General features: G+C 53.7%; 8 protein-coding genes across 8 annotated transcripts; 6 read left to right on the top strand and 2 right to left on the bottom strand.

Moving 5' to 3' along the window:
- Nucleotides 1-51: 51 nt before the first annotated feature.
- Nucleotides 52-1,428, top strand: CCOS01_11593 (alcohol dehydrogenase; the record flags this gene model as incomplete). Its single annotated transcript, XM_060459746.1, has 4 exons — nucleotides 52-54; nucleotides 200-390; nucleotides 458-1,182; nucleotides 1,247-1,428. 4 exons carry the CDS (start codon nucleotides 52-54, stop codon nucleotides 1,426-1,428), a joined length of 1,101 nt encoding a protein of 366 aa, XP_060309577.1.
- A 683-nt stretch (nucleotides 1,429-2,111) lies between these two features.
- Nucleotides 2,112-3,466, top strand: CCOS01_11592 (uncharacterized protein; the record flags this gene model as incomplete). Its single annotated transcript, XM_060459745.1, has 7 exons — nucleotides 2,112-2,144; nucleotides 2,206-2,392; nucleotides 2,448-2,602; nucleotides 2,662-2,699; nucleotides 2,752-2,889; nucleotides 2,950-3,369; nucleotides 3,421-3,466. The coding sequence occupies 7 exons, from the start codon at nucleotides 2,112-2,114 to the stop codon at nucleotides 3,464-3,466; spliced, it is 1,017 nt and encodes a 338-aa protein (XP_060309576.1).
- Nucleotides 3,467-5,237: 1,771 nt separating this feature from the next.
- On the bottom strand, nucleotides 5,238-6,601 carry CCOS01_11591 (uncharacterized protein; the record flags this gene model as incomplete). The annotated part of the gene is made up of 3 exons (XM_060459744.1): nucleotides 5,238-6,043; nucleotides 6,281-6,380; nucleotides 6,488-6,601. 3 exons carry the CDS (start codon nucleotides 6,599-6,601, stop codon nucleotides 5,238-5,240), a joined length of 1,020 nt encoding a protein of 339 aa, XP_060309575.1.
- Nucleotides 6,602-7,851: 1,250 nt separating this feature from the next.
- Nucleotides 7,852-8,932, top strand: CCOS01_11590 (S1/P1 Nuclease; the record flags this gene model as incomplete). The annotated part of the gene is made up of 3 exons (XM_060459743.1): nucleotides 7,852-7,915; nucleotides 8,011-8,670; nucleotides 8,745-8,932. 3 exons carry the CDS (start codon nucleotides 7,852-7,854, stop codon nucleotides 8,930-8,932), a joined length of 912 nt encoding a protein of 303 aa, XP_060309574.1.
- A 4,543-nt stretch (nucleotides 8,933-13,475) lies between these two features.
- CCOS01_11589 (uncharacterized protein) lies at nucleotides 13,476-14,039 on the top strand (the record flags this gene model as incomplete). The annotated part of the gene is made up of 1 exon (XM_060459742.1): nucleotides 13,476-14,039. A coding segment is annotated over one exon (564 nt), but the record flags the coding sequence as incomplete, so codon positions are not given.
- Nucleotides 14,040-14,669: 630 nt separating this feature from the next.
- On the top strand, nucleotides 14,670-16,411 carry CCOS01_11588 (uncharacterized protein; the record flags this gene model as incomplete). Its single annotated transcript, XM_060459741.1, has 3 exons — nucleotides 14,670-14,947; nucleotides 15,011-15,642; nucleotides 15,696-16,411. 3 exons carry the CDS (start codon nucleotides 14,670-14,672, stop codon nucleotides 16,409-16,411), a joined length of 1,626 nt encoding a protein of 541 aa, XP_060309572.1.
- Nucleotides 16,412-18,727: 2,316 nt separating this feature from the next.
- On the bottom strand, nucleotides 18,728-19,573 carry CCOS01_11587 (uncharacterized protein; the record flags this gene model as incomplete). Its single annotated transcript, XM_060459740.1, has 2 exons — nucleotides 18,728-18,895; nucleotides 19,316-19,573. The coding sequence occupies 2 exons, from the start codon at nucleotides 19,571-19,573 to the stop codon at nucleotides 18,728-18,730; spliced, it is 426 nt and encodes a 141-aa protein (XP_060309571.1).
- A 1,056-nt stretch (nucleotides 19,574-20,629) lies between these two features.
- Nucleotides 20,630-22,711, top strand: CCOS01_11586 (uncharacterized protein; the record flags this gene model as incomplete). The annotated part of the gene is made up of 9 exons (XM_060459739.1): nucleotides 20,630-20,843; nucleotides 20,901-21,075; nucleotides 21,143-21,457; nucleotides 21,530-21,614; nucleotides 21,680-21,783; nucleotides 21,851-22,019; nucleotides 22,092-22,154; nucleotides 22,209-22,564; nucleotides 22,621-22,711. The coding sequence occupies 9 exons, from the start codon at nucleotides 20,630-20,632 to the stop codon at nucleotides 22,709-22,711; spliced, it is 1,572 nt and encodes a 523-aa protein (XP_060309570.1).
- Between the last annotated feature and the right edge of the window lie 591 nt (nucleotides 22,712-23,302).

Below are 23,302 nucleotides of genomic sequence, written 5' to 3'. Positions count from 1 at the left end.
GAAGTTAATTGAGTTTAAACGTAATGATCTACCGATGAACCGGCGCCGCTCATGGTCCGTGATGTGATCCGCTATTCCCGTTTTCTTGACTGCCGTGTGTGTTCCCGGCGCGGGGTACACCCCACTATTCCCGAGGTAACAAACTCCGTGGAATCTAACCCCCCAGTGACCACCCCAATGTCCACTTGACACATTCTAGAGTCACTTTCCAAACATCTCACTGCGACGTTACCTTTCAAGCAAGATGAGCTCCGATATTCCTACCCTGCAACGAGCAGTTCTTTTTGAGAACCCCGGCCCTGATGCGCAGGTCGTTGTCCGGGAAGATGTCCCAGTCGGAACCCCCGGGCCGTTTGAAGTTCTCGTCCAACTTGACTTCACTGGATTATGGTAAGTTGACAGATGGCTACCTTCATCACTGGTCCCAACATCGCTAACACCATGGCCATCTTTGCAGCGGGTCAGAAGTCCGAGCGTTCCGTGGTTGGGGTGCTTACGATCCCATCGTGGGCCATGAAGGTATCGGCAGAGTCGTGAAATTGGGAGACAGCGTCTCAGAGTCACTCCTGAAGAAGAAGGTTGGAGTCAAGTGGCTCTATAGCGCCTGCGGAGAATGTTCCGTATGCGCGCGCGGATTCCCCAATAATTGCTCTAAGCAGCTGAATACCGGCAAGCACCGTCCTGGGACCCTTCAGCGATACGTCGTCGCGGACTCGAGATACTTGACCTTGATACCGGAGGGCTTGAACGACGAGGAGGCAGGACCATTGCTTTGTGCGGGCCTCACGATGATGGGCGCGCTTTCGATGCTGGACCATGACTTATCTCGAGGCGACTGGGTCATAATCCAAGGCGCTGGAGGAGGGCTTGGTCATCTTGGAGTGCAAATCGCGTCTAAGCTCAAGGGGTTCCGTGTCATCGCGGTAGACACGGGAGATGAGAAACGGAAGTACCTGGAGAGTAGAGCGGATGCGTTCATTGACTATGCAACTGAGGACGTGGAAAAGTCGATCATGAGTTTGACCGGGGAGGGAGCTCATGCTATCATCGTTGTTCCCGGTTCAGAGGACGCCTATCGGATTGCGCCAAAGCTCTTGAGGTCGATGGGGACAATCATTTGCGTTGGGCTACCTCGAAATGATTTCGAGTTGCCCATCTCAGTTGCTCAGTGTGCCCTGAAAGGTATGTTCTCTAGCTCTGCACCGCAAGCTCTCAGCAAAGACGAAAGCTAACACGTTCGCACTAGCTCTGACAATCAAGGGTGCCATGGTCGGGACAGAAGATCAAATGACGGAGCTGCTCCAGGCAGCTGAGAAGGGAACGATCCGGGCTTCCATAGACCTTTTCTCCTTCTCGCATGTTCCCGAGATCATGACCCAGCTAGAGAAAGGAGAGGTTTCTGGACGGGCCGTGGTCAGTTGTCTCTGAGAGCTACATGCCACTCGTTACCCCGTCAATGCCGTATAATATACCATCATTTATCTTCCAATAAGTAGATGAATCTGCTCTTGAGACGATTTGCTCGAGCCAATATCCTCGCAGATCCGCTGAAGAAGTGCAGCGAGCGCTGAGAGCAAATTGAGTCCAACCATTCGGATCGACAAATGGATCGAACCCGCAATCTCTCACAAACCTTGCGGCTTTCCTCCGCCTTTGGTATTGGTTGAATTGGTTTCTTCAGGTAGAAATAAGTAATGATACAGGTTGCGGCGACTGACCTTCTCAACATCTGTTGGTTGTCCCATGTCGGTTTACCGGATATGGAGATGCTCATGCGGGAATCGTACCAACAGGACTTGCATGCCGACCACATGCATAACCATCACGCGCCAAGAGAGGGGTAAAATGTGATAGAAGAATCTTCACAGATATAAATACAATGAGGAAGTAAAATGAGAGAACTTGACGCATTGTCTTCGTTTCACCCCACATTACGCTTCCTCACTTGGAACGCGACGAAGATGGCACCTTCTCCACCCAAATCCTCTCCGAAGTCGTCGCCGAACTCGCCCCCAAATAATGGCGATGATACTATCGACGCTATTATTCCAGATGAGGTCTTTCCAAGACATTGAATCTTTTCTAAGAGCGGTTGTTGACCATGAGCTCAGATGAACGACGAGGGCGCCTCAACAATTGGACCCGTAGGTTCAGCTTCAAGATCAAGCCCGGTTATGAGGAGCAAATGGATGACGACTTTTTCAGAGCATAGCATCCTCCAGTACGAGCGTGAGCAGTTCGATTCTCGACTACCGCATAGAGAACGGACGCACGTATCACAAGTACAAAGACGGCAGTGAGTTCCGCATCGCACTAAACTTGAGGTTGTATCTCCGGCTCACACAAGTAGAATATGCACTTCCCAATGATGAACGGGAGCTTGATAGACTTGGTACGAAGCGCAACTCAACCATCGCCTTCTGGGACTAACCCAGGCGACCCCGCAGACCTGTCACACAATCTCTTTCTCATGACCTTTGACAACAAACTCGGAACAGCCCCGCCGAATGCCGCTGACTCTGGGGTCCGTCGCGTCCTTGATATCGGCACAGGCACGGGCATCTGGGCAGTCGACTTTGGCGATGAGCATCCCGAGGCTGAGGTAAGCTCGACTGCAGCGGGAATTTTCATGGTCTGACATCTTCCTTACTCTCATCTCAGGTTCTCGGAGTCGATCTGTCTGCCACATGGCCCACTTAGTGCAATTCCCACCTCTTCTTTCTCGTAGGGCAAGTAGCTGATCGCAAGTAGCACCCCTCCCAATGTCCGCTTCGAGATTGACGACGTCGAGGACACTTGGACGTTTTCTCGGCCGTTTGATTACATCCACAGTCGCGTCATGACCTCGTCGGTCAAGAGCTGGGAAGATTTCATCCGCAAGTGCTTCGAGTAAGTTTTCCATCGCTGCTCATCCACAGCAGCGGGCGGAAGCTAAGGAATGACATCCAGACACCTTAGCCCCGGGGGATACCTCGAGCTAAACGAAATCGATCCCTGCCCTCTGTCCGACGACGGCACCCTCCAAGAGACGTCCGCAGTCATCAAGTCAGTCCGCATGCTAGAACAGGCTGCTTACATCTTCGGTCGCCCTTACCACACCGCGCAAGCACTCCAAGAGACTCTGACAAAAGTCGGCTTCGAGGATGTGACTGTACAGAGATTCAAGTGGCCGACGAACCCTTGGCCGCGAGATGCCCGTCATAAGGAGCTTGGGATCTGGACCCACGAGAATCTGGTTGCCGGCTGGGAGGGCTTCTGCATGGCACCTTTTACCAGGGCCCTGAATTGGTCTAGGGAGGAGGTCCTGATTCTCATGATGCAGGTGCGCAAGGAGTTTAGCGATCGGAGCATTCATGCGTACTTCCCGGTGTAAGCTTTCAACTCGCTTCGTGCTTTCAGTTCCTTGGCTAATGGTGGCAGCCATTCCATCTACGCTAGGAAGCCTGCCGGGCCAGCTTCAGCATGAGGTATGAATAAGTATAAATGGATAGGAGAGCTATCATAAGAGGACTTTCTAATTCAGCAACGTGCATTCTTTATCCACAAGGATAAGGTCACTGAAGGCGTCCTCAAGGCTGTCAATTGAGGGGAGCGTCCTATCATAACCAACGAAGACCATCTCATGCCCCCGACATGATGTCTCCGAACAAATAGTGTCTTTCGAACCCTTTCGTCTCTGGGGGTATATTCGTAGCTTATGCTTAGAGGACGGTCAGTGATCGGGAGGGAGATCTGGTATCCAGCGTCTGGCGTCCCGGTGCGGGCAGATCGATTCTCAGCCGCCAGAAATTTTCTCAAGCACCACCTCGCAGCGGGACGACCAGTACGAGCCATTCAGCCGGCTATCGTGGTACGACATCAGCTTTCGCGCCGTTGATCTCGTAGAACGGAGCCCGCTCGTAATTTATATGCGGTCGTATCAATGCATCGCGTACCAATAAAGCAAATTGACCAAGCGGCTGAGAAAGACCTTTCGAAACGAGATGGAGGTCGGTGTTTGGCTATTAGTAGATACGCTCACAATGTATTTCATTTCGATGCCCCAAATTCCCTGCATACTCAAGTGCGTTTCTCGCGGAAGCTAAAGTGTTAAAACTCCTCAAAGGACTTCCATGTAATGTCAAAGATCCGTCATCAGAGCTTCATCTCCATCAAGAATATTCAATAGAGATGCCCCGTCATGTCATAAGGTCTCAACAGCATATTAACGCCTACTGCTATCTCTGCAGTATCTCACTACACCATTGTCGACATCGCAAACTCAGTGTTGACCACTTTTCTTAATTACGATCACGCACGAATTCAACCTCAAGTCCACGATTACGCTACATTAACCCCTTCAAGCTCAGCCACAGACACCATCCCCAACATCTGTCAAACTTACCTCCGTTCCAGCCTAAGTCTAGCCTCCCGGCCCGGATCTCGCTTCACGCCGTGCAGTGTACTGCGTAAGTGGGAACCCTCCGTCCCCGAGCACCGTCCACCATCGTCGGCGACTCCGGCACTCCAGGGATGACCGTCGTAGGCAGTCGCGTCGCATACCTCTCATCAAAGCAGAGCCTCAATCCATTCATCCATACCTTCACCTCCCCCGCCCCTCTGTCCTCCTTACGTAACCCATTTATCCCGGGTGCGACTTATACTTTTACGTACAAATTTCGTCACCGGGGGAAAGAGCTCTTTACGTGGGATGCAAGTCACGTTCACTCTTTTCCAACACCAGCCTCAAGAGCCACTCTATCCGTAGTCTTGGAGCGAGGTACTGAAGTCGGGTGTCATCGGCTTCAAGTACCCTACCTCTGACATGACACTAGCGCATCAACGACCATCATGGGATATTACCATAACAACAAAGATGTAAAATTTCTTGAAATATTCAGAACTATAGGTAGGAAAGGCCAAAAAAGCTATCATAATATGTGCCATCATGATGGTAAACAAGTGGGTTGAAAACAGAAACCCCCATAACCATGCAATTAACCCCATTGTAATCCGCAGACCTCTGTAAACGCCATGTCGAACACAAGATGCTCCCCAAAAGGAAAACGCAAAAGAACCGTAATGATACAGTCCACGCTTCCTCTCAATGCAGCGTCGCCCTTACACCATCACCTCGAATGCGTCTAGTCCACACCCGTGAGCATGCAAATCCCCAACGCGCATCCCCTTCACAACGGAGCGAAGAGCACAACCCCATCACCATGCATTCAACACACCAAGCAACCCAAACCACTCACTTACGCCTCATCGTCCCTCTTCCCCTCCCTCTTAGTCGCATACATGTGAAACTGCCCAAAAATCACAAAATCCTCCACCATCGTGCCCAACGACCCCAACAACCACGGCAGCGCGTTGAGCAAATACGCCCGGTCCTGCTTAAACGCAACAAGACTCGCGCCGTACGTCAGGTTCCCCGTAAGCGACAACAAGAAAAACAGCAGCGCGAGCCCCTCGCAAGACTTTTCCCTGTAATTCTTGATAATCTGCGGGATGCGCGCGCAGAGGTAGCACACGGCGCTAAAGTAGCCCAGCGCAAGACCAATCTTCTCCCAGGTGCCGTCCGCCGCGGCGGGGGAACCCGCGCCCGCACCGGTGTCGCTGTCGGGGGCGTCCCACGCGCCGGCCTTGTAGGAGAGGAACCAGCCCGCCGCGCCGACGAGGTATACCGCGAGGATGCTCAGGGTGTTGTGGAGCCAGGGGTTGCTGTCGGGTGTCTCGTCCTCGCCGGTGACCATCTTGCGCAGGGGGTCGAGCGAGCTCTCCTCGTGGTGGGCGTGACGGCGCTGCGAGCCGGGGAGACCGGCCGCCGCGGACGAGCTACGGCGGCGCTGTGCTGAGTTTGAGAGGAGGGGTTCATCTTCCCGTGCTTCGGTCGGGTTCGCGCCGGTGGCGGTGACGGGCGCGGAGGAGCGGCGGCGGGAGGATGCGCGGCGGGCGTTCTTGGTGTTGTAGTAGACGCATTGGGAGATTAGGACGAGGTCGGCGAAGCAGAAGTAGCTTGCGAGGGCGACGGCCGTCGGAGCGAGGTGGGTGAAGAGAGCGCCTGGAGGGGTGGTTGTTAGTGGGAGCACGCGCCAAAAGTTTAAATTTTTTTCATGGCGTTAGGAGTGTCGGCGTTGGTGGTTGGAGAAATTTTCGGTATGACAAGAGACGCATATTTTTTCTTGGAGAAGGGTAGCGGTGTGGGAGAAACTCGCGAGGCGCAGATACCATGGAACATTGGCAAAAAAGCACCAGGAAAAAAGAGTGAGGAGCTGGGAAGGTAATATTTTCTGCGTACCCATGAGATTCGTCACGTCGCCGATCAACCAGATGATCAAGAAGCCCATGGACAAGCCATCAGCGCTTTGCGACTTGTAGTTTGTGAGAAGCTGGGGAAGCTATTTTGTGTAGATAAGGATGGTCAGTCTACTTGGACAGAAAAAGCAGGCAAGAAGAGTCGTGATCCGAGGTCGCGTGACCTTCGCGAACAGAGAGAGGGACGTACGAGAAGACATATCCACGCGGTCAAGCTAATGCTGCCAAAGATTCCCGACAGGGCCTCTTCGACTTTCGGCGTGGACGATAAAGCGGCAAAGGCCGTAACCGCGACGGAAGCCATTGTATGTGTATTTTCGATATGCGACCTTGGTGAAGCTCACGATAACAAACGTGAAAGAAAGGTGAAAAGAACGGGTAAGAAGAGCCGCAGCGACAGATAGGTTTTGGGGGAAGCTCTTCTCTCTTGTGCCGTTCCTCGGTCAGGTGGGCTTAGGAATGGGGTCAAGTGGGATGGTTTTCTTCGATGGAGAGTCACGCAGACAAGACATTGTTGGTGCGGCACGGGTAGAGGGGACTGATAGCGCCCACATTTCGTCCAATCCGATTTCAGCATTCTGCTTTTCCCCCGTTATCGCATTCCTTATCGCTTACCGCAACCGATAAGAGACCCCTGCCGCCGCATGACATAACCAAAAGACCAAGAACGACCTTGGCGTTGTGGAGTGCGGGCTGACGAAGAGAGCAATTAGTGGGGGCGGGTTGAGCATCCAGCAAGGGTCCCTCCAGGAAAACTTGGAAAGAATTTGGCGGGCAGAGCGGGTTGACCGCCGCAAAGGTCCTATTTTCGGAGGGGCCCAATGACGGAGAAAATGGTCGAGCTGAGAGAGTTGCGCCAATGAAGAGTCCTGATTTGGTCATCTCAACCTGCTGAAGCTGTCACTGTCGCTGACAACATGGGCTTATGTAATTCTTCCAAGACGCTTCTGCGCATTTGCATCTGCACCAATATCGAGATGAACCGTTCGCATGGCCCAGATAACATGCCCGAATGCATGCAGCGAGAGGCGTCACCCAAAGTCTAACCATCTGTCTCCAATCACAGGAGCAGAGGCACACCGAACGATCAGATAGGCTGAAATTCCGCATTCCAGCAGTCACCGGACATCCGCCGATCGTCAGCATTCCCCTCCCAAGTGGTGTTTCACGTGGTTCCCCCCGTGCACCGCCATGATTCGCCCTCCGTGGCTGAGGCGGCACCGGGTGTGAATGGTCACGGACGAGCACCCCGGCGCAGGCGTTCCTCGGCCAACTCACCTCTGCCGGGCGCCTACACCAGCGGCCCGCTCAGCGCCAGTCATCCGTGTTGACGTTAACCTGGAAGGTAACGTGAGCTGGCGTGCATCGCTCCCGTCCCCAAGACCGGCGACCCAACCACGCGTCAAGCTCCCATATAACCGCGCGTCCGTCCTGTTTCCTGTCTAGCTTGTCGTCATTCAGTCAAATTGACGGACCCGAATTATAGTCCTAAAACAGTGAAGCCTAATCGCACCTCAGTGCATACCAACTCACCAATAAGAATCGCAAGCCATCATGAGGCTTTCGGGCACTGTCGCACTGCTCGGTGCATCGCTGCACGGGGTTGCTGCATGGGGAAGTATGTCATAAATTCCCTGCATCCACGATAGCTTCAAAATGGCCCTGAGCTGCAAAGTGTCTCGAGTTGCCTCGCTGACCGACTTGACTTACCAGGTCTGGGTCACATTGCGACTGCGTATCTAGCCAGCCACTTTGTCGCCAACACAACCGAAGTCTTCTTCCAGGACCTGCTGCGTAATGATTCCGAGCACTACCTTGCCGGCGTCGCCACTTGGGCCGATACGATCCGGTACACGCGCTGGGGACACTTCACCGGGCCCTTCCACTTTATCGACGCCAAAGATAGTCCGCCAGACTATTGCGGCGTCGACCTCGAGCGGGATTGCAAAGACCAAGGCTGCGTCGTGACGGCACTCGCAAACTACACCGCCCGGTCTCTGGATCCCAAGCTGAGCGGGTGGGAACGCAACCAGGCGGCGAGGTTCGTCGTGCACTTCATCGGCGACATGCACCAGCCTCTCCACAACGAAGATGTGGCCCGGGGAGGCAACGGCATCCACGTTAAGTGGCAGGGTTCCGATTACAACCTGCACCACGTCTGGGACAGCTCCATTGCCGAAAAGCTGATAGGAGGCTCTCGTCGGAGGCCCTACGACAACGCGAAGAAATGGGCGGATGAGCTTGCTGACGAGGTCAAGACTGGAAAGTTTGCTGCGCAAAAGGCAGAGTGGCTGAAGAGTCTGGACTTCAACAACGTCAACGCTACCGGCCTAGAGTGGGCGAGAGAGGGAAACGCTTTCGTGTGCACCCATGGTATGTTGAATCCCGAGCCATCGGCGACCCCCCACAAACCGGAAGGGCGACGTCAAAACTGACTCTTGTATTAGTATTCCCAGAGGGGCCGCGAGCTATTGTCGGCCAAGAACTTAGCGGCGAGTACTTCCAAAAGGCGGCACCTGTGATTGAGCTTCAGGTCGCCCGCGCGGGTGTGAGAATGGCTGCTTGGCTGGACCTCATCGCCGCGGCATACCAAGACCTGGCGAAGACGGCCGAACCTGTCATGGAAGACCTGTAAGATTATGAGATGAGACGCCAAGCATGTTGCGCTGTTTGCTCCGCGCGCGACTTTCTGTACAAGACCCTCGTTTATCACACAGCAAAATGTGTTTTGATGCAGTGAAAGCTTGGCCCTGCCGGGGTCCTCTGTGTGTATTTGATTTCGTGACTTAGAGCCTAGTCGCAAACATCTCTGGATGCCAAGCTAGTGTAATGACATGATCAATGACGAGACGAGGCTCACCTTGGGCTCATCTGCCGTAGTAGTGCTAAAGATCGTGACAGCTGCCATGCGGCAGCTCACAGACTTGTCAAGTTGCCTTGGGTAAGAGACTCGGAATAATGTTGATCACACTGGTCGCGACACATTCTTGGCCGGGCCTTCGTCAGCAAAGAGTGTGCCTGCAATGGCTGAGGCGGCCCAGTTTGATTCACATGGAAGAGCTGTTTCCCAGAGGCGTAGTCGGCAAACATTACCTGGCAACGAGAAAGTGGCGTGACTTGAACGCATTTCCCTTCTCGCGGTGGAGAATTTGGAATCAGGCTAAGAACGGGTTGGAGGTCTAGCCGTGACGGCAAAGGACAGCAATTGGGATGATAGGTGACGTCTGACAAGTGAAGTTCGATGACAGCCCTTGCCGGGGGTCCGAGAGCAGCCCGGCGAGCAATACATCCAAGGAGATTGGATGCCGGAGGAAGCGCATCCTGTGGGCATGTCAGTGGACACAACGGGATTGGCACGGGTTCTGCATCTCAAGTTTGCGATGACGGTTCAACCGAGCTGGGTGACTGGGGCCGTGGGCGAGCGTGGTTACCGTAGTGCAGGCAATGAGCGACGATAGATAGCGCAAGGCGTTTGCCTCTGTGACAGTCGACGGGTTTCAACTCGTCTTCCCGAGCTGGGATGAAAGGCAGGTCTGCATGCCGGATCCGAGGAGGATGCCTGCGAGTTGAAGATGAAGACGAGGTTGCGCCGTTGGCTCAAGTGACAAATGGACGGAAGTCGAGGTGAACCTGTTTCACCATTGGACTTTTGGCACAGGCTTCAAACTCAGCCTCGTGTCGCAGGATGGTGCGCCTCCTTGGCGCGAGTGGAGGTTCGCGACAGGGGCGCTGCACACACTAACACTCTCACTCCACGAGTCCACCGCAAGCAACCCCGGTGGCTCGGATCCAGATGAGGGAAGATTGATGACAAGCCCTTTAATTGATGTTGGAATTGGATGGCATCTCAGGGGGAAACAATCTGCTCGTTTACGGGATCTCGGAAGGGATGAGACGAATATGGGGGAGGCGTCGGCCGTGGTGCCGGTCATTCGGGTGCGTCTATGGAAATTCGAGGTTTCGCCAGGTGATCTTTTGCGATGCAGCTTCAAGCATCAAGCCGTAGAGCCGTGCCGTTCGTTTCCAGGCGCAGGCGAGGCCGCGAAGGCATCGTCATGTGGTGCCGTGGGCCGTGGCTGCCGCATTCGAGTGTCAATCGGCGAGAAGACAGTCCGTACCCATCAAAAGATCCGGCACAGTCATCCACACGATGTGGTATCAGTGGGATCCGTAAGTAAAAGTAGAAGTTTGGATGGCGGGATCAAGACCGAGCATATGTTTCCAACGGTGACAATGGCGGATCTGTCAGTGCAGTGAGCAAAACGTTGTAGGGCAACTTTAGGTGTGGACGATCAATAGCATTAAACTCAGCGTCGTTTGCAAAATGTCCGACAATTGGCAGCCCAGAAAGGAAAGTTCTCGACTCAAGCACTTGGGTTGACAGCAGAAAATAGTAGACGAGATGAAAATCGAAACCGTCATCTCATGGATAAGCATCTCGCGCACTAGGGTTGGCCATGAGGAAGATCAGATTAACCTTTTGCTCGGATGGTTGATGCAGGACTGGCCGGTTATCCAACGAGCGAGGTGGCAAGGGGGGAAGGGGTGAACTCGGTGCAAGGTGGTGGTGGGAGGTTGGTTGGTCTCGTCGCTGCCGGTTGGGGTGGCAGATATCCAAGGATTCGGTGGACAATGACATGGGAGAGAAGAAGGGGGAGGGGGAAAAGACTCGAGGGTCGAGGTGAAGCAACACCTTTGACAAGGGACACCCCTTCCCCCTGCAATTCTTCCAGGGCTGCGGTGGTGGGGCGGGTTTCTGGCGGGCGGGATGCTAAGGACAACCTTAAACGTGGTAAGAGGGGATGAGATAATCAACCTTTCCCGTTTTGGCGACCCAAGTGGAGTCGTGGATCTCCACGGGTCTTGGGCCGCTGCAGGTACCGAGTGTAAACGGCGCTTGGCACTCCTGCTGGGACGTGGAAGGTGCCCTCCTCTCACTTCACCACGCTTCCCTTCCAGTTGCAATTGGAAGTGTCCGGAACGATACATGTAGATAAGTCAAGTTACGTACCTAGGTAGGTACGGGCCTCCGTTTTGATCTTGGAATGGAAGGTGAGGCACCAGTGGAGATGGCGCACCTTCCAATCCCACAGTTCCGTAGGTAGGGAGGTAGTAAGTAGTGTCTTTCTCGATTCCTTTGCGCACCTTCCATTTTCTTGCATTACCCCATCCATCAAGTACGAATATTGCTCGACAGCTCCTTCGGCATCTTCATGGGTTTCCTTGGCACTCAACGTTTGACGGGAGGAAGATCATCCCCGAAGCTCCAACCGCAGTAAGGTACGGTGGACCACACCGACAAGTTCAAGTTTTTTTTCTTTTTCCCCTTTCCCTCGCCCACTCACCCTGGAAACCCCTTTGCTGCTCGCCCTCTTTTCTCAAACCGACAATCGACGGTACCGTGACTGGTCATCCCAGGGGGCCTTGCCGTCATCCGAACTTGCCGAATAACAGATTAAGTTTATTGGATGTTTGATGCCATCATTACTGCGCGCCCGCTGCTGACCTTGGTTTTCCGCTCGCTTCGCCAACTCCACATTCCGACCAGCAACGCCAACGTACATATCCTAGGTTCTCCGTATGCGAGGTGCTTCTCGTTTGCTTCCATATTCTGCAAAACGGCAGAAAAGTCAACTAGGTTTTTGGATGGACTCCGCCGCCCTTCCGACAAAAAGCCTCCGTGCACTTCTGGCCAAGTACATACATGATACGAGGCATTCGCTCGCGATGCAGACGAGGCACACGATACACTATCCCACCCTTATCTGCGGGACGGATTCCATAAGGGCAAGCTTTGAAGTGGAACGAAATGCAGTGGAGTTGATGCGTTGCATTTCGCTCACCGGAATTAGACGGGCGCTTCCATTCTCATGCGCAATTGCAGACTCGAACTGATCGATGGGTAGAACCGCCAGAACCGATGGTCGACTGACAATGTTAATGCTCTGTTGTAGCTGGCCAGCGGTCGCACTAGCACGGCATGTCTCACCCGTCTAAACGGTCCGTTGCCAATCATCCACATTGCCGCTTTCTCCCGGCCAAGCTTGAGACCGTTGTCGTGTCGCTGGTACCCGCAGAAGCACCGTGGAAAAGAAACACAGCACGGCTCGGGGGATCTTCAAGCGGTAACGTCAATCAAGAGAACCCCATCACGAACATGATGATGTGTGTGCGCTGTCAGCAAACAGCACTAGCTTTGCCTCTGCGTGGCTAGTCTTGGCGTTAATACAGGCGTGCCAGGCCTCTCAGGAAAGCCAGCGTCCGGAGGCAAATCATGGCCGATCCTCAAAGGCTTAGCATGAGGAGCTAAACCCATGACGACTCATGGCTCAAGAGCCAAAATCAATTGCATACGCATCCGCGGTTCGGTGTGCCATTTGTCTCGACAGGGTGCGGCTCTCACATATCGGTCCACTACGTGCCTAAGTATCAACGGTCCGTGGGAAATACGGATGGATAGATGCTTGTCCTGACGGACGTTGGCCTAACGGTTATAAACCTGCCAGCTGATGAGTGCAACTTGACGTGCGACAGTGCAGGCATCGAGGAGCGAACTGCCAGTTTTGCCAGTGCTCCAGGGAAATTAGGACGGAGGAGGCTTCGCTCAGATAGCCAGCAATAGAGCATTTGCGGGTGGTTGTGGAGAGAAGGCGCCTCACAAACTCTCCTTCGTGCGGTCGGTATCTTGGACGGTGACAATACGTTGGTCGAGTACGGCGACGAGGCACTCCGTAAAGTGCCGCGCTTAAGAGACGGCAAGGACACGAAAATGTCGTCCAGTGTCTCGTTTCGCTTCATCGACGCCTCGGGCGAAACGCCATTTGCCTGATGTGCCGGACAGCGGGCCCCGCCATTGGCTCGCTAAGCCGCGCCGGGGCCATGTGGGGACTCCATGACCCCATTCTGCGACGACAGGAGCCGCATCAGACCTTCCCAGACCTCGCGACGGCACAAGCCACCACCGGACGAGGGGGGTTCCTTCCAACTACCTTATCCTTACCCTTGCCATACCTTACCCTTACCTTACTGCGTAGCGTAGTCTCTTACTGTCGTCCACATCTGGTGCCAACAACCTTTTTTCTTTGCCTCGCATCTTGAACCCCTACCAATACTTGTGTGGTAGAGTGGTAGATACCTGCCACAGGGACTAGAGACACCACACTGACGTTACCCGAGCCGCCCTGTTCGACTCAACTTCGTTACCTGCCATCCTGAAGAAGTCGGGAACTGTCCGTCAAGGGTGCCCACCCTCTCCCAGTCTGGGACAACGACATCCCCTGCTCATCTGTAGCTTGTCTCTCTTTTTTCTATCCGTCTACACTACTCCGCTCCTTACACTACGGAGACTCTTCATACACTACGCCTCTGACCAACATCTTTGTCGCCGTTCCCGTCCCATCCATGCAGCTAAACTCAACCACCCCTGCCAAAGCTCAGATCTCTATTCTCCCGTCTCTTCACTCAACCCCCCGATCCATCATCCCTACTCTTCCTCCTCCTACTTTCTCGGAGTCTGGAGGCGTCTGCCCTTGTCAACTAGTTGTCGCATACCATCTCATCAGACAGATGCTACCTACCCAGTCTCTTTGTCGCCCTCTCTCTCTCTCTCTCTCTCTCTCTCTCTCCTCCCTCGACGGACACCTTCTCATAGAGAGCTGACAGACCCACATCGCCTTTTCCCACCCCCTGGTTCGTCACCCACTGCGGGCCTGCCAATTGCCCGCACGGGGATCAGATGCTAAGCAGCATCCATGTATTCACACCCCCGGCCAACAGTTTGAGCCGTGTACTATCCGTAAGGTATACTCAGTAGTATGGTGTATGGCTAGGTACTAGGTAGTCTGCAGACGGGCTCCTGTCAGCCCTTGTCTCCTCCTTCTTCTCCTCCTCTCCCATCTCCCCTGCGCCGCGTTTTGGACTCGTGGAGACGATTCCTCCCCCCCCAAGCCGTCATGGAGCCTGTCTCCGTTCATACGACCCCTTGGTCGAACCGGCACCAGCCTGCAACCACAGCCCTGTGCATATAAGACTTGAAAGCTTGGCACTGATCACATATTTGTCTCGGCCTCTCCCTTCTTAATCCCCAGCAGCGCTCAGTCTCGATCATTCTTTTCGCCTTCCACCCTTTACTTTTATTTCCATTCATCCTGTTGCCTCACGCTGGGAGTGTGTCTTCACATTCATTCATTCATTTCTTTTCAGCTTGTGCTACGTATTCAGGTGTCTGTGACCGTTCCTTTCGTACTCTACTCTTGTTCGCTCCTCGGTCTGGAACCAACCCCTTTCGAACGACAATCTAGTATTTTATTGATAGCGACTCGGTCGACAACTCCCTCGGATTTATCCCCAACGATCAACAAGAAAGAGACAAGATGCAGATTCAAAAGCTCATCACTGCCCTCGCGGGCATGGCCGTCGTCGCCGAGGCCTCCGTCGCCTTCCTCGATGCCTCGCCTTTGAGCGCCGCCCTCGCCAAGCGTCAACAACGTGGTGGTAACCGTGGTGGACAAGGCGGAAACCAAGGTGGAAACGCAAACCAGGGTGGAAATGCCAACGCTGGTAACGGAGCTCTGTGTTTGCAAACGAACGCGGTGCAAAAGGGTTCGCAGCAGGCCGGACAGCCCAACGCCCAACAGGCCAACTCGAAGACGTGAGTATTGACACATACACGGCACAGGCAACCCCCGAAACGCGCTAACCTACTGCCTTGCAGCGACAATGCCAACTTCATCAACATTTGCTCCGGTTCTACCCTCACCGATGGTGAGCAGAAGACTGGCGGTTCCTGCAACGGTATCCCCATGGGCAAGATCCCCGCCCAGACCAAGATGGTGTCTACCGTCATCAACAATCCCCCTCACAACGGCAACATCCAGGCCAACCAGGACTTTGATGTCGAGCTCAAGGTTAACAACCTGCAAGCCGGTTCCTTCACTGACGCTCAGTCTACCTACTACTCGGCTCCCCAGGATCTTAGCGGCGGCGGTACCATTATCGGCCACGTTCACGTCACTGTTCAGGATATGGGTAACTCCTTGACGCCCAACACTCCCCTGGATGCTTCCAAGTTTGTCTTCTTCAAGGGTATCAACGATGCCGGCGATGGCAATGGTAACCTGAAGGCCACCGTCACTGGAGGTCTCCCCGCCGGAAACTACCGCGTCTGCACCATGTCTAGTGCTTCCAACCATCAGCCCGTTCTGATGCCCGTCGCCCAGCGTGGTGCCCAGGATGACTGCAACAAGTTCACCGTTGGTGGAAACGGCGGCGGCGGCAACAACGGAGGTGGCAACAACGGCGGCAACGCTGCCAACGGCGGCAACGCTGCCAACGGAGGCCAGCAGAGTAAGTCGACCAGTGATACTTCAATGTTTCGTTGATGTACTAACGGATACAAGACAACAACCAGGGCGGAGCTGCCCGTGGAGGTAAGCAAGCCGGAGGCAGACAAGGCGCCGGCGCTGCTGCAGGCGGTGCTGCAGGAGGTGCCGGTCGCGGCGGTGCTGGACGAGGCGCTGGTCAAGGTAATGCTCAAGCAACACCTCAGAACCCCCCTCAAGGATTTCCAAACACACAGTTCCCAGGCCAATTCCCCGGCCAATTTCCTCAATTCCCTGGAAGCGCACCCCCTGGACAGGCCACAGCACAACCCCAGACCGGAAACACACAGGGAGCTCCCAATGCTAACAACTCCGGCCAGGACGGGGACGCCGCCAGTAATTCGGAGAACGCGACGGCGACTCCTTCGGTAGACCCGGCGGCAGCGACGCCAACGCCCACCCAGGGCGGAGGTGCCTCCAACAATGGCAAGGCCAACAGCAATGGATCCGGACAGAACGGCAACGGTAACACTTCTTCTGGATCTGGCAAGGGAGGCGCGACGTCGAACGCTATCGGCGGAATCGCGGCCCCGGCGGTCTCGGACTCTGGCGATAGCAGCCGACCATTCTCCGTCAATGGCAACTCGTTCGTTTCCAAGGCCAATGCGGCGCAGCGTGCTTGCGATGTTCAACGGAATGCCTGTTTCAATGCTTTCAACGGTGGAAAGTTGAACGGGGTCACCACGGCCGACTGTGATGCCCAGGTTCAGACCTGCATCCAGGAGCTCTCATAATCGGAATGCCTTTCGACGACAAGGACGACAAACAACCGAGGGATTATTGGGATATGCACGCGCGCGCTGATACGGACAACACGGGCCTTTTACATCACATACAACGACAAGTCTCCATGCTTTTGGGTTCACCCGGGTCGCCAAAAAGTGTTCTGGTGTTTTTCTGTTTTTAATTTCTTGGGGTTGTTATATTCTACACGAACTGGCAGGAGGTTATTAGATGAGCAGGTTGGCGTGGATGGTTTTTTCTTTTGTTTGATGAAAACCAGCGCTCCCCGTGCTTCGATACCACACACTCACACATCATCAACGACAACACTGGCAAACTCCTCCCCCTCTATATTATTGTTCTAATGTCCCCCTCTCCCCGACAACCCTCACACACATCTCATCACCTCATCACCATGACACAAAATCTTACGATCCGACCTTTCTGTACATTTAGAGGGAGTTGTTTTTCCGTTGACAGGATACGCAGCATGGCTTGGAAAGAAATGGAAGACACAATTCCAGTAGAGAGTGCACACAGTTTTTTTGGATTACTTTTGCTTGGTTCTTTGGTTCTTACTGATTCGACATGTCGTGATATCTTGTCTAGGAGTTCCGCGATCCACTAACAGATGACACGTCACGATGTCACCCCATCTTAGTGAAAGTCGGGGTGGCAGGAGGTATACCGGCAACACTGCGCAAAACGTCCTTTCTCTCTGATGTTGATGAACCTGCACAGTGAAAGCTGCGGTGCCGAGCTGCGGTCCGAGCTGCGGTCCGAGCTGCGGCGTCTGATCTGCGTGTCGCGATGATGGGGGGGGCACATGTCTCGGCCGGGGGGCCGTGTTATGCGCTGGGGTTGGTGTCTAGGGTGCCTGGTCTGCTTGTTTTGGGGGTGTCTTTTAGTAGGCCTGATGGGAGGGATTTGTACATGACTAAGCTGGACTCTCCAGCGTCGCGTGCCGTTGAGTGGGATACGTGTGTGTGGGTTGGAGACTGGCGTTCGACTTGGCAGGTCTGAGAGGGGGTATGGCCCATGGGAGAGGGGAGGAAAATAGGGTAAAGAAGAGTTGAGACGTGTTTCACGTTGTCCATTCTTCTCTTCTTGTAGTGCCGGAGTTGGGACGGATGGAAGGGATCTTGCGACAGAGAGGGGGCTTGCGGTACCGTAGAACAGCCTTAACAGACAGACTTATATTTACGAATACAGGGCTTGAGGCTCAAGGTCCGGGCTCGTGATGTCACGAGTCGAGGCTGGAATCTGGGTACCTGTGGTTTGTGGATTGGGGGCATGTGTCATGGGTTGGGATGGCACTTTTCGTGTGGTGCCAGGAGGGTTCTGGGGAAGGGGGTGTTTGAGGTCTCGTGGGAGGGGGCAATGGGCCTTAGCAGCTAAGGTAGGGTACGGATTAGTGGAGGTATATTAATTAGGAGATTTCTTTTTAACGTTTCGGAAGGGGGGCGGGCGAGAAGAGAGATTGATTGATGTTTATTTCTGCCTTTGGGGAGCTTAATCTTGAGGTCTTTTCTTTGTTTTCGGCGATTGGGATTTCTCATACACACACACACACACACACACACACACACACACACACACACACACATACGCGCGCGCAAGGTGGTCTTGATTGGGCTTGCGTCGGAAGGTTTATTCTCATGACTCTTTTACTTGAACTCTGAGAGTTGTACCTGACTTGAGGCTTAATTTGGCTTTTTTCTTCTTTTTTTTTTTTTTTGCTTTTTTGTTCTTCCCTATTCCCGTCCGTTGCTGCGAGGCCGTTTTACCCGTTTTTCCCCATCTCCCTTTTGGCTTTCAGCGTGTTGGTTTCGAGTTGATTTATCGTCGGTTTTCGCAAGTGTGCCACTGAATGAGCAAGCGCAACGATGAGAAGGTCAACTCCACCCTCCAAATCACCGTATTCAAGGTTTCAACAGATGAAAGATTCTGTATGTCGGAGTTCGTCTAGCAACGGGATCATGTTTTTTTTTTTTTACGCACTTTTCCGCAACATGGTTTCGGGTTGTTTGCCCTTGGTCTTTTGCCCTCTACTATCGATCTTTACCTTATGGTTGCGCGGATTCTCATGCCTACTTTACCTTACCTTATCATATTCGCTCGTGATGATGCAGGTACCAGAACCTTGCAACTGAATCGCGAGTCCACTTATCTACCTGAGGTACCCCTTCTCGGCGAGCCGCTCAAGGTCAAAAGTCCGTGTCTTCTCCGTCGGGAAACACAGAACTTGACTTACGCACCGTAGAGAAGTCATCACTTTTTTGTTCTTTCGGTCGGTGCCGAGGGCCGTGGCTGCTGTCGTCCCGAGTTTACTTGTATCGCGGCGTCTGCGAGTAGAACGCAAAAGTTGGCAAAATGGCTAACGTCAGAAGTTTCGCCTCATCCTTTGAAGCAAAAGCATCGCAACGTCCCGAGATGAGGGCAAAGGTTTGGACAAGTGCCGCCCCGTCTGAGACTCGGGGACGACCCGACGTGAACTGACATCTTGGCCGTTCTCCTTTTCTCGTTCTGTTTTTTTTTTTTTTTTTTTTTTTTTTTTGCTTTCTACTTAAGTCCTCCCTTGTTTTTCGCCTTTACTTCCTTCTTGGTAACATGTCCACACCCTCTCTTGACGATGAAAAGGTTGAGTGTGCCGAGAGAGGGTGAGGTAGGGCGAAATTTGAGTTCTTCGGTAAAGCGGGAACGACAGTCTTGGGTGTAGCCTTTTGGGTTTGCGAGTGACGTTTTGGTTCTTTTAGTCTTTTTCAACGTTCCGTTTGTGCCTGACAATGGTATTTCCTCCATAATAGAGGAAACTTACGTTGAAGATACGGTTTGGATACGTTTCCCTTTTGAGGCCGACACGGCGTCGCGCCGACGTGGACCAGAGAATTTGATTAGTTTTTCCGCCGACATACACACGTCACCGGAGTGCGGCGGACCTTGATCCGCAGAGCTTGATGGGGCAGGGCTCCTTCGGCCCGGGCTTGACATGACCGCGCTGGGTTCCGCTCCGATTGGGAAGTGGAGGCGCTGCCGATCCGGAAGCCGGAGGCACCAGGCGGATCATGGTTTGGCGGCTCGTGGTTTGGCGGCTCGTGGTTTGGCGGCCCGGGCACCCAGGGCTCTAATTCCGAGTGAAGTAGCTCCTCGCGGCCATGTCTCAAGTCCCTCATTGCCAATAGGGAGGTTCCAACACAAAAAAGTGGTGTCCAACGAAGACGCTAGCTTCTTTGAAGTGCGTTGTTTGACAAACATTCGCATACCTAGCTCGCGGGTAGCGACCAACAAGCGTTGGGAACCACGGAACGCAACAGGATTGGACACAGTCAATTACTGAGGCTGCCCACACCTGAGTATTTAGCCCTCCATATCTTCAGCCCCTCCGAATTGTACCACGCCATTGGTTCAATGGCTTTAGATGTGTTTGCTGGAGTCGATTTCTGGTAGAGAACTACAACCTGGCCAGATCCACGGGTCCCGGATCAGGCTATCGTTAGCTCCGCTGTTGGTTCAACCGGTCTGGGAGAGAGTTGCTTCATCCCTGCACCCAAGCCACAACGTACCTTTCGCAACGGGGAAAAGCAGGCTGGCTGGGACCTAAGTGATCCAGCCAGGTCTCACACGCAATAAGAGACACATAGGCGCAGGGAGCAAACAACTCACAAACCCGGGACTAACTAGGTACTAATGTACCTTTGGCAACGCCTCTGCCGTAGCCTTATATCGAAAACCCTGAATTCTTCAGTTCAGAAGCTCCCAAGTCCGGCGCATATCTCCGGCCCATGATGAGCCCGAGCTGAGAAAGGGGGCAAGAATCGCTTTGGGAAAGCAGAGAATCTAGCCCTTGAGCCTCCCTGCGTGGGGGGGGGGGGGTTCGTTCTTTCAACAGGCCAATTGTTCCGCCTGTATTGCAGCGCATCGTCGACCGATGTTTCGACTCTTGAATCTAAGGACTCTATTGGATGCAAGTGGCGAGACATTCTGGAGGCTACGAAAGCTGAACACTTTCTACGCTGGACCGTTTGCTCTGTTGGAACGGCTACCGGGCTAGGGCGTTGGTCACGGTGATGTTGAGAAAGCCGGCAAGTCCGGCGGAGCCTGACCCTATGTTGGCTTGTTGGCCGTATATGAGGTCTATCAAGAGAAAGCACCTATGCTACATAAGAGGGGAACAATGGCTCGCCATCAGTGATAGCTCACCTCGCTGAAAAGAATTCATGACCGCCAGAATGCAGTTCGCCGATGCTCTCTTACGTGTCTTGTGGACTTACAGGTCCATCACGGCTCTCGCCGTGGTCTCGGTCTTCCTTCTCGTCTTTACATACGCTCGAAGCCCGAGACGGCGTCTTCCGCCAGGCCCGAGAGGGCTGCCCCTCCTCGGAAACGCCCTCGACGTCCTCAAAGATCCGTGGCTGACTTTTGGCGGCTGGATGAAGACGTATGGTATGCTCGTCCCGCGGTTCCCTCCACGGGCTAACCAACTAACACGACCCAAATCAGGCACCATCATGCACTTCACCGCTGCCGGAAGCGATGTAGTCGTCCTCAACGACCTCAAGACCTCGTTCGACATCTTGGATCGTCGCGCTGCCGTCACAGCAGACCGGCCCGGTAACGTCATCATAGACATGATGACGGGGTCCTGCTTCGTGCCTTTCCAGAGCCAGAACGCAATGTATGGCCCCCTACATTCACACATCCACAAAGGAAGCAGAACAGAAAGGCTCACTACGACGCTCTAGGTGGCTGCGCATGCGCAAAGCCTCCCACACAGCGCTGCGCAGCATCTCCTTCCCAGACATCCGCCTCGTCCAGCAAAAGGAGGCTACACTCCTGGCGGCGGACATGCTCAAGGACCCGCGGGACTGGCTGTCGCACCTGCACCGCGCGATATCCTCGGCGAATATGAACCTGGTATACGGCACGCCTTCCCTCGCGTCTGCGAGCGATTTGAAGCTGGTTTGGCTTGAGGACTTTGTCGCGCGGTTGACCAAGGCTGCGCTGCCTGGTGCGCATTTGAGTCAGGTCTTCCCTTGGTTGAGACATGTACCATCTAAGTATGTTTATTTGGCAGATTGGACAGTGGAGTCACTACGGCGGTGATGAGGATGCTGATGTTTTCTGTCTAGATTCGCGCCTTGGAAGAGGCGGGTGGAGGATTCGTTTGCGGCGGACTCTGCTATCTTTGGAAGTTGGTTCGAGGAGGCCAGACTTGTGAGTATTGCATGGGTGACCCCTATGGTCTTTTTGGAAGTTCTGTGTGCTGAAAACATTTGCAGAGAGGTGTCAATGGCGGCAACTGTCTCGTCAAAAGCTTCATCAAGGACCAGAGCCGGTGCAACTTATCCGACACGGAAATCAACTGGCTCGCGGCGAGCGTCATGTAAGTCCGTCTACGAGGTATACCGACCCTCTTTGATGTGATCAATTTTCTGACAAAATATCTCCAGTGCCGGGGCAAAGTCGATCACGGGCGTGCTCGAGTGGTGGATGTTGGCTATGGTCGTCTACCCCGAGGTTCAGCAGCTCGCCCAGGAGGAGCTGGACCGCGTCGTGGGACGCGAGGCGATGCCGAACTTTGCCGATCACTACGGAAAGCTACCTTACATTCAAGCCATGGTGAGTTGTCGGATTTTCAGAGACTCCTCTCTGTCGCGTGAAACGACATCGCTCACGATTGAACTTGTCCAGGTCAAGGAGTCACTTCGGTGGCGACCAGTCGATCCAATAGGTCTTCCACATCAGAGCTCCGAGGTAAGTCACAGCCTTGCGCCTACAATCTCTCAGTAACCTGACTCTTTCTCACAGGACATATGGTATGAAGGCTGCTTTATACCAAAAGGCTCGTTGCTCATCCCCAACGTCTGGGCCATGAACCGCGATCCGCACACGTACGGCCCGGACGCCCATCACTTCAACCCAGCTCGGTTCCTCGATCCCAAGACTGGGCAGCTCAAGCCGCTGGCAGCGGAGACGAAAGAACAGGGCCACGTCACGTTTGGGTTTGGCCGCCGGTTGTGCGTCGGGCGCCAGATTGCGAATGAGGATCTCTTCATCACTATCGCGACGGTGCTTTGGGCGATGAAGATTGAGCCGAAGGTGGGATACGATGGGTTGAATGTCCCTATAGATGTTGATGGATGTGTCGATGACGGTGTCGTTGTGTGAGATACCCCTGTACTCTTACCAGTTTGTTGCTGTCGCTGACTTTGGATGCCAGACGCCCGGTTCCGTTTGAGTGTACCACCAAATCTCGGTTTCCTGAGGCATTTAAGACCCTGCAGGCTGCCGAGAACTATAGTGTAAGTTGAGGAAGCAATCTTGTACAAGCCAGCTTCGCCATTAGTTTTCACATCTAAAGACTGGCGGATGGCGACCTTGGCGTCCCAGATGTCGCAACTCCGGAGGATCCAAGAGCAGCAAACGTAGTGTCAATCTAAGATAAGATAACACTTTGAGTGGATAACCCACGTCGAAAGCTCGTATATCTACAGTGACGGCAATCAGAAACTCCGGCCACGGCTCGAGGTCCTGTTGACATGCTGTTCTTGATTAGTGATACTGAGCTTCATGCCAAGGTCATGCCACCACATGCTACAAATTGAGTCTGCCGGCATATATTTCCTTTGAGTTTCTGACGATTCAGAAACTAGAAATTGACTGCAGTATCTATCTAAGTTTTTGTGAACCTAGCCTTTTGATGGGCCTTCGAGAACTTTCTTGAAGTTCACTAATCAGACTACCACTCACCTTATCGCGACACTCCGGACAGCTGCACCTGCTTTAATCTCCGTCAATTCTACTGATTCTCTTTAGGTGCGAGAGCTGTCCTATTTAGGAACTGTCCTGACCCTACCAGACATCATGTTCCGGGGTAGTAGCTACGGAAGGATAAGTGATCT

This window comes from Colletotrichum costaricense, assembly GCF_030867565.1.
Source record: "Colletotrichum costaricense strain IMI 309622 chromosome Unknown Scaffold_13.1, whole genome shotgun sequence".
Taxonomy (NCBI): domain Eukaryota; kingdom Fungi; phylum Ascomycota; class Sordariomycetes; order Glomerellales; family Glomerellaceae; genus Colletotrichum; species Colletotrichum costaricense.
Note: the sequence above shows the minus strand (reverse complement) of the source record. Positions and strands in the feature narration are given on the sequence as shown.